General features: G+C 40.6%; 1 protein-coding gene across 3 annotated transcripts in view; it reads right to left on the bottom strand.

Annotated features, from left to right (window-relative positions):
* Positions 1 to 19,041, bottom strand: part of NCOA5 (nuclear receptor coactivator 5) — a 30,961-nt gene extending 11,920 nt beyond the window's left edge. Inside the window, exons 1-2 of one of the 3 annotated variants that reach the window (XM_036824908.1) lie at positions 18,762 to 19,041; positions 7,150 to 7,216 (exon numbers count right to left, since the gene is read on the bottom strand). In XM_036824908.1, the coding sequence (XP_036680803.1) occupies positions 7,150 to 7,187 (38 nt within the window). In that variant the 5' untranslated portion in view covers positions 7,188 to 7,216; positions 18,762 to 19,041. The remainder of the gene's footprint in view (positions 1 to 7,149; positions 7,217 to 18,761) is intronic. The other 2 variants (XM_036824910.1, XM_036824909.1) reach the window with 2 other exon arrangements.
* Positions 19,042 to 19,597: the final 556 nt, after the last annotated feature.

Here is a 19,597-nt window from a genome sequence, read left to right as displayed (position 1 = left end):
TTTACAACGTCTTCTTGTGTGACCCACTTTAAGGATTACCTCCTCCGTAAAACCTGCCCTGAACTCTTGATCTTTTCCAACAAATATGCTCCTCCTCCATTCTTTTCCATCTCATCTACCTACTCAGTTGCTCAAGCCACGAAACTGGATGTCATCCTTTCCTTAAAGTCGCATCCACTCTTCCAATCACATTTCCAAATTCTGTTAACTCTTTCTCTGAAATTGATATCCATTCTGCCCGTTTCTTTACCTCTATAAGGTACCACCGAAGGCCAACCCCAAACCATCTCTCCCCAAAACCACACCAATAGCCTTCTAAAGTAGTCTCCTCACCTCTTCTCTTGCCTGTTTCCCAATCTTTCTCCAGATTACTCTGAAGTGATCTTTTACATACATAAAACCCTTCACTGGTTTCCCACAGTATTTCGAATTCAGTCTAAAATCTCTACTGAAGTTAGTAAGATTCTCCCTGGCCTTGGCTCCTGTCTTCTCCAACCTAGTCTCACCTTCTCCCTAGTTCACCACTTTCTTACCATATTGACCTTTCAGCTATAACTAGTCAAGGTTTTTCCTGATGCCTCTACTTGAGTAGCAGGAACGAATCCATACTCATTTTCCAGGTCTCAGGCTGAAGTATCCCTTACTCCCTGATTCTGTTAGTTTAAAAGTTTATCTTCTGTCCCTAAATCCTGGCCACTCTCTCTCATAGCACTTTGTTTTCACTCATTTATCACAATTTGACGTCACATATCAATTTACCTGTGTAATGTCTGTTTGCCCTTAGACTGTAAGTCCATGAGGACAAGCACTGTCAGTTTCACTCTCCATGATAAAGCCACCGCATACGTTTATATTGTCTGGCATGTAGCAGATGCTCCATGAATATGTTAAATGAGTCTTGCTCTGCACACATATTTCTACTGCTGCACTTATCATACTGTTCTGTAGTTATTTGTTTACATGGCTTCCCTACCAAACAGTAAGCTCTTCCGAATGCTTTGTATCCATAGGACACAGAAAAGAGTTCAGTAAATGTTTAATGAATTGAATTGTTCAACTAAAATGTAAGCCTCTCAAGAGCAGGCATCATGTTTTCTTTATAGTTTTGTCATCTACCATGACTACCTATATGGGCATTCATCATGATGCCCTCAGCTTGGAAGAAAACCTCAATTTCACTTCATCCACATGGTCACAGAAAAAACAATTTAAATGCCAATTCTGCTTCTATGAAAAGTCCTTGTCATATGTTTTAAGGCTCACAAGTACTCCTGATTTGTGGGAGCAAACATATGGGAGACTAGAGAATTTAAATGAGGACAGCTAAACATTTTTCCTATTAAAATAAAGTGCAGACTAACCAAGATTCTTTTTTTTTTTTTTTTTTTCCAAGATTCTTACTTCAACTTTTATTATGTCACATAAATACGCCTAACATATGTAACATCTGATCTAGTGTATAATGTGGGCAAATCCCCAGGATCTAATGGGAAGGGACAACTGTAAAGTATTTCTGGATTAATGATCGGCAGATAAACCTGCCTTGGGGAGCGGTTAGAAACAGTTATTAGAGGTGGAATCAGATTTCAAGTGTTCTCTGGCAATCAAGGCTGAAAGAGATCATGAACCTGACAGACCACAGACCACACACAAAGCTGTGGGCTGGTGAAAACAGGGCTGGGGACAGGGACAAGAACACCACGTCAGAGCATGTTTTTCACAGACTTAGGATAATTATAAATGCCATATTTGGTGCTCATTCTTTTGAATCCACTGAAATACCTTACTCACCTGTCAAGAGTTTATCCCTGGAGGTTGACCATAGCACCCTAGATTCCCAAAATCTGGGTTCGTGCTTCCAGTTTGAGAAGGCAAGCACTCTCCCCCACTCAATGCATCTAAAGTCTGTGTGCAACAAAACTACAAATTTCCCCTCAATTACCTTCTGGGTAAAAATGTAGAAGAGACGATATTCACACGGGGAAGAACCAAAGGAGTGGTAGAAGCAGGGACAGAGAGGATAGTAATTCTCTAAAATGAAAAGGCAAAGCTTTTTTTCCTTTCTCCAAAAGATAAGCAGTATGGCAGACTGCTGCTCTTCTGGAGACAAAAACAAAAAACGCTTTAAGGTCACTTTAGAACCCAAAGAACTCCCCAGAACAAAAGGGCTCCTGCTTCTGGCCCCAACATCTTTCTCAAAGCAAGAACCGGATAACAAAAAGGTGGTACAGTGTGCAGGATTCAGAGTGCCGCAAGGATGAAGCCTGCTGAATGAGATGCTTGACCTCAGATAACAAGTGGGTTAGAAGTAAGTTTCTGGAGAATACAGTTCACTATATCATCCCACGGTACCAGAGGTGTTTAACTGGAGACCAATGCATTGTACCCTCAGGTACCAGGTCACTAGAGGCTAAAAAGAAACTGAATAGTAGTTAAAGAAATTTCAGAACCACAGTCCACAAACTGAAGGCAAATGATAAAAACCACTAAAATTCTGTTGCAAATTCCTCAGCTATTCAGCAGGAGGGGGGAAAAGGCCAAATACTCTTTGCCTTGAGAGAAATAAAGTCACACCATTTGGAAACATCTGAGAGGTAAGGAGGGATGGGTGAAGGGAAAAACCATGGCAAGTGAGGTGCTTCTGGTAGAAGTGCTTCTCTTCCTGGGGACAACAGGGGTATGCAGAGCACTAGGCATTTGACAGCTTACTGATACGATGATTATCTTGGACAACTGATGGATTTTGAGCTTCTCTTTGTCTAGAGACTGAGACCTCAAGCCCAGGATGGTGTTCTTTGGCCTTGGCTGTACAGAAGGTTAGGGAGGAAGGCCTCTGTCCTATTCTTTGTTGGCATCTCCTTTTTTTCTTTCTGTTCACAGTAATATTTTCTTTGGGAGGCCAGCCTTTTTTTTTTTTTGCTCCTGAAAAAAAATCCTTCATCAGCTCTTCGTACTTCTGTTCTGTCACAGATACTGTCCACAAATACCATTCTCTAAATGGCCGGCTGCTGTGTGATGTTGATCCCCCACCATGCGCTCCATGCTGTTAGAAACAGAGACGACAGACTTGTACAGAATTTTGCCATTAGGTGCAGGTAGGATAATGGGGTGCAATGAGATATCACACATTACAAATCCAAATTTTATAAGTGCCCATGCTTCTCCCTAGGAAGCACACTGATGATTTTCTCAAACACAAATACGACTCTTCTGTTGGTAGAGAGAGGCAGCACTTGCTGAGAACTGACGGCTCTTCTTTAAGTGTTAGTGCAGAGGTAATCACAGCCTGCAATCTGTAATTGTGAAGCCCACCTAGAGCTAGGGCTGTCTCATACCCAAGAAGCAAGCAGTTATCAAAGGAATTAACACTGTGGATACACAGAAATCACCTCGGGCTACATAAGAAACTTGTCTACAGTTAGGTTATTTCTTTTCTTTTTTAAAGAACTGAGATATAGTTGATGATGTCTAGGTTATTTTTGATGAACCAATCCTTGACGATTTTCACCAAAGAGGCACCAGGCCTAACATCCTTCACGAATACATAGGGAAATTCTCTGCAGAGTTCTTGATGTAGACAAGTTAATTCTATTTGCTTTTTTTCAGGTCATGTAGGAAGGTTTAGGAAATGCAGAGTCTCACTTGGGAGGCCACGTCTGCATAAGGATATATTCCAGAACTGGATTGCCGAAGTGTTGAGCTGAAGATGAAAACTGAGAACTGAGGTACGACTAGAATCATGGTCCAGTCTCTGAGGAAGGTAAGGACTGATGCCTAGCACCAATGCTAGACAAGCTGCTTGGTAACTATGCAATGTACTCAATGCATACAATGGAGTCCAGTGAAGCGGTCCAAGGATTAAATGATGAGAATTCAGGCTGAAATCTGATCCAGAGCAGGGATCCCTGATGCAGAATTTTGTGCTTGGCTGGGCCAATATTGTCAGAACCACATTCTGACAGCTGGAGTCATCAGGGAGGCATATTACTGAACGGAGAGCAAAGCCAGCAAAACCGTGGCTTACAGAGACATTTGAAGAGGTGATAATCCTGTGAAAATTCCCAAAGATACTGAGGTGTTTTGACACTCAAGGTTAAAGTCCAGCAAAACAAGATGTTACAAAAGTCCTGCCAACATGCTTAAAAACAATTCTCTTATTAAAAGTAGCAACACTGAAGACACAGAGTTACAACTTAAGGGAAATGTTTGCTATAGGTAGTGGGTTTTTTTCCTGTGAATAATGCATTTCCTTATGCCTGGGGGCATATAAAATGATTAGGGTTGCCAAATGAAGGCAGTTGGATTGTTGTCAACATACTGCTTCACTTGGTATTATCTCAAGGTTCTGACTGGAAGCACGCACCCAAAAAGACAGTGCTATCCAGTGTTCACCCTCAGAGAAATGATTAGCCCCTTCCAGACTAACCACACACCTTGCCTACTTACTGTATTTTATTTCTACCCTATTGGTATATCTCAAGAGATAATACGTGATCAGGGCAATGATCAAAATGTTAGTGTTCTATTCTGAATACAATGTTCAATTTATCTGGCTTTAAGGTTTGAAAATTTTTATTTTTATTAAATGTAAAGAAACCTGGGACTCTGCTTAGATTTTTAGATGGGGCCCAGAAAAGATTTTACTAGATGTGAACATCCTCTTCCCTGAACCTTACTAAGCATGACTATATGAAACTTAATCATGGTAAACAACATGTTGAGGAATCCAGTTAGGGACTATCACCAAGGAAGACTGATTCTTAATGGAATTTGAATTAGCCTAGCTGTCCCTCCTATTGATTGTAAATAAAGCGGGAAGCCACAGCCCTATCCACATCCCAAACAACCTCATTTTAGAACTTATTTCTGAGGAAGATGATATATTAAAAGGTATATAAAAGTAACGTGTATTTATATTTGTAAATCTGGTAAGGAGAACATTTTAAAAGGCCCCCTCCAATGTTGTTTGTATGTTTTTCCTTGGGGGGGGGTATTAAAAGAAGAAAAAAAGCATAAAAATATTTCTTCTATTACAGATGAAATTATGGAGTGGCATTTTAGGTTGGGATGAAATTAATCTTTTAAATTTAATGCAATTTAAAATATAAATTGCCCTGGCAATGGCTATATTGGATTTCAACCAGGTGAGTTGGTTATTTCCCCTACATTGCCAATGTAGGTTGAATACCTACAATCAACTGGAAATGTTAAAAGCATCTGGTTAGGTATATTGTTAATGGAATGACATAAAATATTCTTCTCAATCCATAGCACAAATGGGAACTACTCTGTATTCTGCGATGTGCACCCCCCCTTTTTTGCCTGTGGAAACACACCAACATTACCTAGAGATCATAAGCATCATGGGGACAACAGAGAGGAGGAGGATTTTACTAGTGGAGCTTTATAGTGACCAACTCCACACTCCTGGTAAGCTACCTACTTCAGAAACACACACATTAGAGCTCCTTAGAAATTAGATGTACACCGTATCTCCTTTCAAGTCATTTAGCAACCACAACTTCCAGTGGAGCCCCGTATTTCTGACCAATAGATGTAAACTCTTAGCCACCTGTATTCCATGTTTATTGGGGCAACAAGGAGCAACACAGAAGGGACTGCCCAACATCTGCAGCATGGTTAGATGCAGCACAACGGAAGCAGACATTATATGGATTTGCTGAAGTTCTACAGGATTCGTTTATGTTCTTTAGCATACCCACACATACACACAAAATGAATCAATACAGTATATACCTGCAAGCTGCAGGTGTTCCTTATGGTGTTAGAGAGAACAAACAGAATACCAATGTATATGCTCATTTCTGCAGTGAAACCAATGGATGACCAGGGTATCCACCTAACAGCTGTAGTGTAGCTATAGTTGTGGTGTCAGACTCAACTCCTCTGTGCAGGCAGAGTGCTCAAAGAATCTTACTAAAATCAGCAGCATTACTTTGCCTCTAGGGTCTGCTTGAACTCTGCAGAACAGACACATGTAATTTAATCCTGGTAGCTTAGAAAATATCCTTACATCCAAGTGGGCGCATATACACCAAACACACAGCAGCCATTCCTTCCTATAAGTAGGTAACAAACTATAGGTGTTTTTGTTCCAAAGCAGGACAGCTGTATGTTATGTGTAAATGCCCAGCTAGTTGGGTATATCCCTAAGTGACCTGTGGAGCTACCAGTACAGACTAGGATTCATTGTACTCAGCAGTGTTCAGTTTATCACATGAAATGTAGTTTACTGTGGTATATAGTTTAGGTACATAGTTTACTGCAGAAAACTGGCCTTTTACTTAGGGGAAAAGGCAAAACCCATACTGAATATCCACTTGGGCCATGAAGAGACACCAGATATGAGATATATATGCCTGCATTCCACACAAAACCGCACACACTACATCCACTTGTGTGCTGTTTACGGAGCCAGACAGTTTGAATACAATATTCTCATCTTTGGTATAAATGGTAACGTTAATAAGGCTCTTCTTTAAGAGAAGGGACCAATTTAATGCACATCTTGAATACCTCTTTTGTAAACAGTGGAAGAACATCTGGGGAAATGCCTTTTATTTCCAGGAAAGCTAAGAAAAAGGGAGACTTCTGAGAGGTGGGGTGTTTTTCCCTTTTTATTTCCCCTCGATAGGTAACCCAAGCACGCGAGCACACAGGGGATCTGCAGCACAGGCACAGTAGCAATCTCTCAAGCAGCACTTTCTGTAAACCTGGGTTAACATCTGGACCAGCAGCCATTTGGAATGAAGAGTCGAATCTTTGCTGCCTGCTGCAGTGCAGCGCAGCACACACCAACGACCCTCGGGCACTCCTCCTGCTGTGGAGGCTCCCATTGACACGTGAGCTGCAGACAGACAGAGGTTTATCCTCTTCCAATCGCCTGCAACTTATGTTGCAAGCTGAACTTGCTGGGTTTGTCACGGAAAACACAAAGCTTCCTCTGCATCTCCTGATGTAAGTTTTAAAAAAGCAGCAAGGCCCTTCACACAAGGTTCATGTTCTTATTGTTTGCTTGAGCGTTTCTGATTTGTTGGGGGGAAGAAAAGACCCTTGATGTACGAAGTTGGGCTTAACTCCCCAGAGCCCAACTCTCCCAAGGTAACTCACTGCTTCAGGGTACTTTACCTTCGTGTGGGGCTGGGTCTTGATGGAGCCGTATTCATATTTCTTCTTTCCGCTGCCTTATTAATATCTGAAAAGAATAATCAACCCATCTGTTCAATGCTACGGAATAAAAACAAGATCATCAGCACATTTCAAATGAAAGCAACAACAAAAAAACTACAATGACAACCAGATGGTGTAAGAAAATCCATTCAGCAGACGCACAGTCACTTGGGCAATTTTTATTAAGTTATGGCAGTACATTGTCATGGCTTCGTAGGGAATGTCCCTCAGTTTTCTAGCTAACACGTAATTTGTGTAAAACTGATTATGTCAATGCTTTAACACTATGCCAAGCCTAAACCTAACAACTGCCCCCTCTGAAAGGGGAAAAGGTTGTCTTCTAAACTCTTGGAGAACCAGCTGTAAGATTCTTTTTTGAGGGAGGAGAAAGGAAGAAAGAGAATTCAAAAAAAAAAAGAAAAGAAAGAGCAAAGGCAAATAGTTCCATTTTATGCTATAAAGAAGTAATGGCTGGAATCCACTGTCTTAAAACTTCGAATATTCCATGAAGCAGGGCCTCCTTTTAGTTTGCCTTGTGTTGCATTCCACTGGATAGAATCTTCCAGGATGAGATGTAGGAAAGAAATTTATTATTTTCTAAACAAAGTATATGACATGTTAACATCTATAACCCTCATAGATAAGTACCTAAGAATAAAAACTGGCATTTGGTATAGTAAGGTTAGGTAACAAAACACTCATCGTAAGTTTTCGTTACAGAAGCCTAGCATACACAACCAGATAAAGAACAGTGGAAACATACAAACTTACAGAAAGCCAATTTGTGCACTTAAAGCCTCCCTGCTAAAAACAAAACAAACCTGCTCTGCAAAAACTGAAAAATAAAAACACCATTATGTAAGTAAGAACTGATGAAGTATCTAAAATACCAATCCATGCCCAAAGATAACACTTGACAATTTTTATATGCCTTAAAGATAAATAAGTACATTAAAGATTTCATACTTTAGTAAATGGAGGAATAAAACTGCTTTCTGCTGCAGTGTAATTTTATTCCCCTTGTTCCATATTAAGCAGTTAACAGTGTATCTAATGACATTAAATGGTATTAAGCACTTACATAGAGTGCTTTAAAACAGTAATTATGTGTTTGAAAAATTCTAACCAGAATCTTATCATGTGAAAGACCACAGTAATAACAAAACTTAAGAGGTCTTGTATAGCCTTTACCCTGCTATGTTGTCAACTTCTGAGTTCCTGTTCAAGCGAGAATGATCTTCAATTCCATTTTAAGTCAAAGTCCATTATCTTTAGGAGAATGGCTTTTGACCAAACTGAAGGTAACAAAATACGTTCTCTAAAGGACTTGGCCAGTAATACCTGACCATGGGTTTGGTACTGCATGTCACAGGTTACAACCCTTAAAGTTCACTAAGGCCTGAATTACATGTTGTATAATGACATGTCTTACAGGGAGTATCTAGTTCCTTTTATATGTAATTGTGAAGAGTATCAGTTCAGGTTTAGAAGGGCCTACTGACCTAGTCTGCTCACTTACTTTGTACTGCTTTCTAATATATGGCGACTATGATTCAGAGACAAATGTAATGTCTTTATTTAAGTAGTTTTCAAAGTATCTCTGGAATACATGGGGAGTGGTGTTAGTGGTGTGCAGATTCTTTTAAACAGGTACCATAGGGACTTCCCTAGTGGCACAGTGGATAAAACTCCACACTCCCGATGCAAGAGGCCTGGGTTCAATCTCTAGTCAGGGAACTAGATCCCACATGCATGCCGCAACTAAGAGTTCACATGCCACAACTAAGGAGCCCACGAGCCGCAACTAAGGAGCCTGCCTGCCGCAACTAAGGAGCCCACTTGCCACAACTAAGACCTGGAGCAACCAAATAGCTATTTTAAAATAAATAAATAAATAAATAAATAGGTACCATATTTCCCAGCAGGATTCCATGTATTATTAAATGGCCTTGTGAATGAAGAAAACTCATCTAAACATTGACTTGACCTGGCAAATGTTTAGGTGACAGTATGGAACATATGGTACTACTCTAATTGGTGTCTATAAATACTATATAATTTTGCCCTCATCATATGAAAAGGACTACTATATTGTATAATTATATCCAATTCTGTGAGGGCCATTATATATAGGACTGGGGAGACCAAAGTAGTCACGTACCATACACCTTTGGAGCAAAACTGGTTCCAGTTAGAATGAATGAGGTACATATTTTCCTTTGAAGTTGGTGAACTTTTTTTGCAATCATTTGAAAGATTTAAAAATTCAAGATTATATCTTTAAACGATTCTGATTGTAATTTGCCTCCTAGTATCTATTTTCATGGAGTAGTCCAAAGGAATTATACTTGGATGGTGTGGCTTATGTTTCTTTTGCAAAAAAGAAAATTCTTAGACTATTTTCTTAATTTTAGGAGTTAGCAAACTTTTAGTGTGGTATGTCAAGTGTTTGTTTATTCATTCCTCTTTAAGAGTTCCTTAAACCTCCACCTTGAGTAAGATATGGAGAAAATGAGACCTGGAAAATTTTGATAGTCTCATTGCCATCTAAGAGGACTCACTGCTCAGGTTAGGGTAGAGGTGGTGGAGAGGTTTTCAGTGAGAGTTATGAAAAACTATCATCACCACCAATTCCCATACAGAAAAAATCCTAACATATGTGCACACAGAACTTTTGGAAAACCTAGGAGTTCAGAAATACAGGAAGACTACAGAAGCTACCAGAAGTGGAAATAACTTCAGGGAGCTTATCATGGTACAGCAAAGATTTAAAGAATCAGAAAAAAAAACCTTGCCCCATCCCAATTTTCTGTCACACAATTTGAAAACTCATCAATTGGAGGTTCATTTGAACAAGTTTCTCTCTGAAAATGCAAATACTGGGACTGGTGAAGGAGGCTTTTGTATTAATTAGTTGAATTAGATTATTTTATTTCTTAATCCTTACTGAGATACATAATCTACACCAAGGAAACAGAAATATTAATGTAAAGGAGAAGGGAAAACAGATGGAAAGACAATTTGGGAATCTTTCTGGACATTAGGTGGAAAACAAAATTGGAGAGAATATAATTAACAAGAGGGCAGTGGTAACTTAAGAGCCTCCAAAGAGAGGTGGAATGCCTCCTCTGCATATAAAAGGGAAGAAATGGTGCTTCTTTTCCCTCCTGCTTTATTTTATCCGGGCCAACTCAGTCTCTTAGTGTCTCTTCCACCTCAGTTTGGTTGGTAGTTCTATACTTTGTCAATTTATTAGCAATGTGAATGCCATTCAAAATCACCATCACCACAAGGTGCTTAACTTTCACCTGAATATCTATGATTTCCAAGGGGTGAAAACAGTTAAAAGTACTACTCAGGTAAGAATTTTTAGACAGGAAAAACAGCATCAATTGAAGGGATTTACATAAAAGGAAAAAATGGGAAAAAAATCTGGAAAACATAATGTTATACAGGAAGTGGCAGAGCTATTTTAAATCACAAAAGAATGGGGTAAAGAACTCCCAAAGGAAGACACAATGCCTAATCTACAACTTTATTTTAGACTAATATGCCAGACAGGGTTCACACAATGGTTCTTAGATATGTTATAAATAAAAATGCATGTTTCATTCATAGTATCAGAAACTGCTTTGCTCTATTTTTTTTTTTTTTAATTTATTTACTTTTGGCTGCATTGTTGCGGCGCACGGGCTTCTCATTGCAGTGGCTTCTCTTGTTGCGGAGAACGTGCTCTAGGTGCGCGGGCTTCGGTAGTTGTGGCACGTGGGCTCAGCAGTTGTGGCACACGGGCTCTAGAGCACAACAGGCTCAGTAGTTGTGGCGCACGGGCTTAGTTGCTCCGCTACATGTGGGATCTTCCCGGCCCAGGGCTCAAACCCGTGTCCCCTGCACTGGCAGGCGGACTCTTAACCACTGCGCCAACAGGGAAGCCCCATGCTCTATTTTTTAATTGTATCACTGTAAAATAATTCTTTTCACCTTAAAACCAATTTTTATACTTCAAAGACTATCACAATGGAAAACAGTGAGAACAACTCTAAACAAGTGCATTTTGAACCACAACATTTGACAGTACCACTACTGGTTGAAATAACCCAGAAGCCTACACAATTTCTTTTTTTTTTCTCTTCTTTTTTTTTCTGGCTGCGCCGCAGGGCTTGCAGGATCTTAGTTCCCTGACTAGGGATCGAACCCAGGCCCCGTGCAGTGGAAGCACAGAGTCCTAACCACTGGACTGCCAGGGAATTCACTACAATTTCAGTAAGTGATTACAAATGAAATACAGCTTGCCAAAAGGTCTAGTTGAAAACCAACCAACAATCAGGAATTATTAAATTGGAGATACATGATGACAAAGATGATGCTACTTGGAAAACCATACTGATGAGACAGCGGATATCACACAGTAACTCCTAAAATTGGGAAGGGAAAGGACAGGACTTCTCATTGAAACTATATTTATGAAGATGACTTTGATGATACATTGTAACATCAGGGATATTATAATGAGTTATACTGTAAAGAGTCAGGGATAAGAGAATGCCCTGCTTGCTGTTTCTAAATCAATCCTTTAAGCTCACTTTGAAAACTACACATTCCCTCATATTTGATTATCTCTTTCAATTTCTAATTAAAATAATTATTATGTCCTTAACAGTATTAGAATATTATTCCAGGGAACAGGAATGGGGGAAAGAGCCTGTATAAGAACATTATGTGCATTATCTCATGCAATCCTTTCTACAACTCTTGGGAGTTAAGTACTATTACGATCTCTATTTTGTGAATGAGGAAATTCGAAGTTTAGAGAAATTAAGTGACTTAGCTGAGGTCACAAGATGATCAAAAGGCAGAGCTAGAACTCAAAACCAGGTGTGTCTGACACTAAAGTGCTTAAACATGTTATGCTGACTCCAACAGGGAGTAGAAAGACCTATTTCCATTCTGAATACTGGCGAGGACTCCCTGATCAAATGCTGATGGAATCTGGAAAAGGCACAGTCTATGCTGATCACTGCAATGTGTAAGTGCCCCAGACACTCAATAGGATAGGACCTACTTATTCAATTACAACTTCGATTTCTATCACCTCAAACCACAATGTTTCTGGCTTTTGCTACTGACGTTCTATTCACTTCAACCCCTCAGACAAAAATTCTCTGTCAACATTTAATTTTCGGCCCTTTTGACTTCTTTTGATAAAAGAACACTTGGCTGGGATCAGCAAATCTGAGTTCTAGTCCTACTTTTGGGGGGGTGGGGGTGGATTTAGTCAAGTCACTTAATTTCTCTGAACCTGATAAAGTGGATATTCTACCTGTATTAGTTATATTGATTCAAGATTATCAGCTAAGAGAAAAAGCTCACTAATTTGGACTGACAAAGGTTGAGCTAATCTGAACTACTAAAAAAGTTGTACCTACAAAAAATTCAAAATACAGGTTTATTTAAAACAGGTAAAATTTCAGTAAACTGTACAAGTAGAGATCCTTAGAAAACTAATGAACTTAAAAAGTACAGTACATCAAATGCTTCTATACATACCACGTGTCACACTCTATACTAGGTCTTAAGACATACGGAAACAACAAGGCTAAAGTCTCTGCCTTAAAGGAGTTCACTGCTTAATAAAGGAGAGAAGCACATGTATATAGATAATCACAATATAATTTAAAGTGAGATTGTGGCAGAGATAATGAAGGCCTAACTATGTTTATGTGTGTGGCAGGGCAGAGAGAAGACTGGGAGGAACAGGGGGCAAGAGAGAGGTGGAGGAGGTGGGAAGGCCTAAAAGTAACATTTGAACTGAGTCCTGAAGAATGAGTAGAAGTTTACCAGAAAGAGAGAAGTCACTGCAGCACATGCAAAGGGAAAGGAGTGGTGTGAAGGACATAAGTTAGAAATACCGTAGGAGTTTAATGTAGGGGATGGGAGGATAGGAGCAGGAAAAGAGAGGAATTACAGATGCAAGCCAGAGTAGACTAGATAACAAAAAACTTTGCCATGGCAAAGGAAGAAATTGGTGGCAAGAGGGCCTGTTAGGAGGCTATGAACTGAACTACCATAAACAGAGTTTCAGTGAAGCCAAATTAATGAAGGTTTACTGTATGTATATTCAAAAAAAGAATGTATTTAAACCTCAGACATTCAAAATACTGCCCATTATAATCATGTCCTTCAAGGATCATTGGTTTGACACTGAAGGGACCATGTGGGAGAAAAATATTTAAAACGTTATGATTTCACCTTCAATAAAGGGATATAAAATGAACTGATGGCCAGAGGAATCAGTACTTAATATCAACAATCCACTGATTAGGAAGAAACAAACAACAAACCACTCTTCCTCATTTTTTTCTAATATCGTAAAAAAAAATCTAATTGTGATAAAAAACACATCATATACATTTATCATCTTAACCATTTTTAAGTGTACGGTTCAGTATTGTTACGCATATTCACACTGTTGTGCAACAGGTCTCCAGAACTTCTTCACCTTGCAAAACGAACTCTCTTATACCCATTAAACAACTCCTCACCCTCTCCCTCCGTTTATATATATATTCTTTTCATTCTCCACATCACATTTCTTTAATGAAAATACATCAGCGCCACCTGAGAAGATGTTTAAAAATCAGATTCCTAGACCCCTTCTCAAACTTTTAGAATCTGAGGATGAAGCCTAGGAATCTGCATTTTAACAAGTTTCTCAGGTGATCCTTGGCAGGTATTTGGGAACTACGGTACTACTCTATTATCTATTTATCCCTGTAGTTTATGCATAACATATAATTAGGTTCTCCATTTAGAAAGCCTTCTAAACTCCTGTGTTCAAGGGGAAATAGCTCATAAACATGTTACAAAGAACATCTCACAATGGCTAAAATCTGTAAAAATACAATCCCTGAAAACAGTATAGAAAGTATAATCACATAGCAACCTCCAAAGGAAATGGGATCAACCCAAGTTTCCATAGTGCTAAAGGTAATAATGATAATATCCAATTATAAGGTCAGTGCCTCCTCCTCCCACAAGGAGTGTGCAGTCCATCACTTCCCTTCAATTTCATCTGATCATTTAAAAAGTATCCTGAAAATTTAAGCTTCTTTTTCCAATCCTGTAGTTATAAACTGGCAGGAAAAATATTAACCACCAAGCTTGCCACTTTTAAATAGCATGTTATCCACTTCTTTGGCTAAAAAAGGTCAAACTACCCATTAAAGTTCTCTCTAAATTCTGCAAACTAGAGCTGTCAGTATAGTTTTGCTGGCAGGGGCTAGAACTTCTGAGGCATTTTGTTTTCACATCTAAATGCAACAAACAGAAAAATGGACACATACATATAATTTCACATTCACACTATTACAAGCAAAGTGAAGCAAATCTAAAGTTATTAAGCAGACCAGGCAATCTTGGTAGGTATGCTTTCTTCTCAATAAGGTGAAAGCATCTGACTGATGTGAATGGAAGGGATTAAAATATTGAAAACTCCAGACATTGTAACTATTCTTCTTACCTCTAGTTCAAACTATGAAGCCAAAAAACATTTTACAGTTAAAATGTCTCTCTTAAAACAAATGCGTTAACGGAAACTCAACCATAAACCAGAGCTGTCAATTCCCATTAGTGATCTTATACAAACAGATTAGTACTAGAATCCACTTCAACCTTCCATTTCCAGTGAAAGCTCATTTTCTAAAGTCCTAAATCGGGGGTTCTCAAAACTTTAATGTACATAAAAACTGCTTGGGTGGCTTCTGAAAGGCAGATTCTCCAGCTTCCTCTTCCAAAGATCGGTCAGTTAGGAGTTGGGGTGGGGAGCTGCAGCCAAGAATCTGTATTTCCAAAAAGCTGTTCTAGTGACTCTGATGCTGTCCTAATGTAAGTTTACCAAAGGCTGCAAAAAAGTTCAATTATATATTTATAACTCTAAGTTGTAAAATTGAGTGAAAGTCATGTTTTTCCTATTTTTTTCTTTTGGATATCAAAAGTAATTTCTGAATAGAGATTAAAAATAAATTTCTGGTATCATCTCTGACCCTAAATACTTGTTATTACTATCTCAATCTCCAACTGCATGATTAAATATGCAACTTGAAGCCAAAGTACTTATAATTCAAAGTTCTTCAAAGCTTGCCCACTAGCTGCAGAATCAACCTAACCTTCAGTAATTCAATCATTCCAGATCCAAACCAGGGGACCACTCAAGATATTTTTTAGAACTAAAGTTATAAGACACTCCGCTTTATAATTGTTCACTAATGCAACTTAAGTTCCCCTGCTCTTTGCCTAAAGTTGTTGGTCTTTGCATAGGTCAACAATAATGTTGTTCTGAACATGAAATAAAGGGAAAAGAGGCTTATGGTCTGGAAAAGTTCTGATTCTTTGAGGGGAATTATTTTCTTAACATAAAAGTAATTGGTCCAGTTGACCTATTATCTTTTATTTTTTAGTGACAGGATAAAGAATGAAAATGACCATCCCTATAGATACTCGTATTAAAAAGCAGCAGGCATGCTGGTATTATATATTTAGCTGTCAGTATAGTTCATATTTCCCTAATGTACTGCTGCTTCAGACAGTGGCCTTACCCTGATCCTTTCCTTAATGCCTCTCATTAATGAGAATTACAGAGGGTAATTTTCTGTTGGTCACTGCTCTTTTAACTTCTTGATAGTTTACTTCAAGTAACTGAATAGTCTGGACAATGTGTACGCTGTTCACAGGACAAATCTTTTGGCACAAAAAGGCTGATAGAGCTTTAAAAGTATTTGTCTTAAAGACATATGGTAATCATTAGTTAACGGCAAGGTACAGAGAGCAAACCGAGAATAGAAAAAAGAGTGGTCAGTTTGGGGGAACACTACTACCACAGGATGTTCATGGGAGGAGAGCAAGAGAAAGGCATCACAATACCTTCCTCTCTTGGACATCTACGTTGCACATGTTTAGTATATTAAAGCTTCTGAGAAGTTTTGGATTAAGAGCAATGCTTTACCTCAACATTTCCCAATTTTGCTTGACCACAAAATCTTTTACCTTCAATAATTTCTTGAATATGTTCTACTAATATGTTATTTGGGCAAGAAATATAACCTCTCTGAGCCACTGTTTCCTCATATGCAAAAAAGATATAACAATAAGACTGGTCTACCTATCTCACAAGAGGATTGGCAGGAGAAAATGAGTTGGTATTTGTAAACCTGCTTTGTGAATCATAAGCACTGCTGGTTGTATGTTATCATTACCACCAAGAGTAATAGTGAGTGTAGGAATAGATGTTTCATTCCTAGTGTGGAGAGTCAAAAACAAAGAAACAATGTAAACAGAACAGAATAAAATATTAAATATACTTCCTCCAAAGGCTTTCCATTCTTAAAAGCACAACTGAACTCCAACAATTTGCACAATAATAAGCTGTACAAAGGCACTGCCATCTGCAGGCCATAGAGAATGAATGCTTGCAATGGTTATTTAAAATGAAGTTTCAAACCATCAGGTGCTCTTTCTCATCAGACTTCTAAAGCCTTTCCAAAAAATGTTTATTCTTAGCCTTTGAGCACTGGTAGATGAGGCTCCATTTGCTGAAGTTCTGAAACTGACTGGAGTAAAATAAAATTCTCATTTCTTCTCCACACAGGACTGCTGCTTAGAAATGTGAAGAAAATTACCTTAGCCTTCCGTAAATTCTACACTGTGCTCATACAAAGCAATCCCAAGGAATATGGATTTTTTTACACAGCCTTTGAGGGAAAAAAACCCTTGAACGGCCTATGCTGACTTTTCTCTCAGTGAGTTAAAGTCAATCTACTATCTCACACACAAAAACAGAGCTTATGAACAGACTGCAAATAGGAACAGACGGTTAACTAATGAATAAGTTAATTCACCAATGTCTCCTTCAAAGTGTGGGGTTCAGAGGCGTGTGCCATTGAACAACCTGCGCCTAGAAAAATTCCTTCCACTGGGCCTTCTCCAGCACAGCCTACAAGGAAAATCACTGTTTCTATGTTTTAGGTTAAAAGACTGTCAGAGGTTTCAAAGAATATCTGGAGAGTGACAGATGAGCTAAAAGAAAGGCAAAGAAATCAGAATGAAGGAAGAAACTGATGTCGACATATAGCCAAGTGATCTCCAATATTCACAGCGCAAAGCTTGGGCTTTACTGTTTTGGAAAAGTCAACATCAAAGTTAGTTTTCACACCCAGACTGACTCATACAGAAAACATTACACCTAGATTTGTCAAAAACCAAATCCATCGGCGTTTGCAGAAACATCTTTTTTGAACTGTCCGGTAGCTACCACACCACGATGCTACAAGAAAACCGAGGAGGCACACCGGGTGCCCTTGAGCGCACAGTCCCTGCAGTTCTCTGGGACTATCCCGCGTTAAGTCAATAACGAGAACAGTTTACAACGAGAAAGCTTACAACATTATTATCCCCGAAGACCCTGGGGCATTTCATGGAATCTGCTATGCCTCAGGGAACAATTCTGTGCACAGAGCTAAACGCAGAAGGACCACAATTAACCCCATACTCCTAGCGCAGCGTTTCCCAGAGCGTGGAACGCAGAATAATTTCAGGAGGAATCAGGACGCACTGTTTATTTTAATACATAAGTATTTATTTCTTTATGAGCATTAGAAAAATAACTGGCTTTCCATCATACGCTTCGTGATTTACGTTTCCACCTTAAACAAATATATTTAAAAAGGAGAAAAAAAAAAGAGTCAGTTTAAAGAAGAAAAAAGTAACATTTGGTAAATAAACAGCAGTACAATGGGGACACGGACATAAAAGTGCAACGCGAGAGACTGAAACAGGGGAAACGCCGTTCTAAAAAAAGCCCCCGGCGGGTCGTCCGGGTTGCGGAAAGTGCCCGGGGTCCAGAGAAAGAGAGCCAGCCGGTTGGGACGCTGGCTCGGTCGCTAGTTGCCAGGGTAACCGCGGGCCCGGTTGCTTTCCCCGTTTTCTGGGCCCGGGTCCGCGTTATAAAACGGGTGTGTGGGGGGAGGGTGTCACATAACAACGAGACGCCTCGAGGATGCTGTCAAGGGGCCGCGAGGCGGGCGGCGGCGATGGGGGGACAGAGCGTTCGGTTCGACGCCCGGCGCCGCGCGCCCAGCGGAACGCCCGGCGAGGCCGGCCACCTCCTCCCAGGTTCGAATCCCGACTGCGCCACTGACTCGCTGAGGACCCGCAGGCGAGCGACTTCACGTTTCGAGAAGGGGGCGCGGGGTGTGCAGCCCTAGCTTACAGAGGAGCCCGGAGGCCTATTATCGGCGGGTCGCGCACAGACTGGAGGCGGCAATGCGGCGCCGCCCGCCCGGAGCCCACCTCCGGCCGCCCCGACTGGCCGGGCCTGTGCCCGACGGGAGCCAGAGAAGGCCGCGCCCCGCACCGGGCATGCGCAGCCCCGCGCGCACCCGGAGAGGAGGCGAGGCCGCGGCCGCGCGTCGAGCGGGCCCTCCCGCCTCAGCCTCCCCATCCGGCCCCGGCCCCCCTCAACCGCCTGCCCATCAGCCCCACGCCTCGGCGGACGGCCACCGCTTCCCGGCACTCACCGCTACCAGCGCGGCGGGCTCCCGGCCGCTTCTTCGCCTTAGGCCCGCCGCTGCCGCCTCCGCCTCAGCCCACCTGCCCGCCGTAGGACAAAGGCGCCACCAACCGACCGGCGCGGGCACGAGGCAATGGCGGCCGGGGCGGAGAGTGGGGGCAGAGGGCGCGCACGCAGCGGCAGGCGCGGCAATGTCGCAAGAGCGCGCAGGTTTGCGGCAGGGCTGAGTTGGAGCGTCGATCTCCTTAGCAATGAGGGCGTGGAAGTGGTTCGGGCGGCGGTTGAGAACGCGAGGGGTTGCCTAGTAACGGCGTCCCCGGCTGAGGATGGGTCCCAGGCCTGGTCCCCTCCCCCTAAAGGGCTTCGCCTTTCTTCTGATGTTCAGAGTACTTTCTTTCCTCTCTAACTGTGGAAATAGATCATTTAAATCCTAGAATACCTTGATTTCGTCTTTCATAAAACTCAACACCTATAGGTGTGTGTATTGGAGACTAGTATATATATATTCCCGTAATCTGCGGATCGCAAGGAACAAAGAGAGCAGAGAGGTAGAGAAAATGTTTTATTTAGATTTACATTTAAAGAGGCTGTGTGTCCTATTAGTTTCACTAACAAGAGGCAAAAGGATTCTGGTGATATAGTCACAGATTATTTTTGAATTATTTATTTCTTTCTGGAATATTCATTCAGTGTCAAAAAGAAATTTCCCAGAATGTAGTTGTTGACCGTGAAGCATGTAAAATGTTGTATTGTTCATTTAATCTGTAGAATATATTTGTCACAGGGAATAGAATTTGCTCACACAATTGTAAATACACTCTATTAATCACACCGATGGCTATG

Source organism: Balaenoptera musculus, chromosome 15, assembly GCF_009873245.2.
Source record: "Balaenoptera musculus isolate JJ_BM4_2016_0621 chromosome 15, mBalMus1.pri.v3, whole genome shotgun sequence".
In the NCBI taxonomy this organism is placed as follows: Eukaryota; Metazoa; Chordata; class Mammalia; order Artiodactyla; family Balaenopteridae; genus Balaenoptera; species Balaenoptera musculus.
Note: the sequence above shows the minus strand (reverse complement) of the source record. Positions and strands in the feature narration are given on the sequence as shown.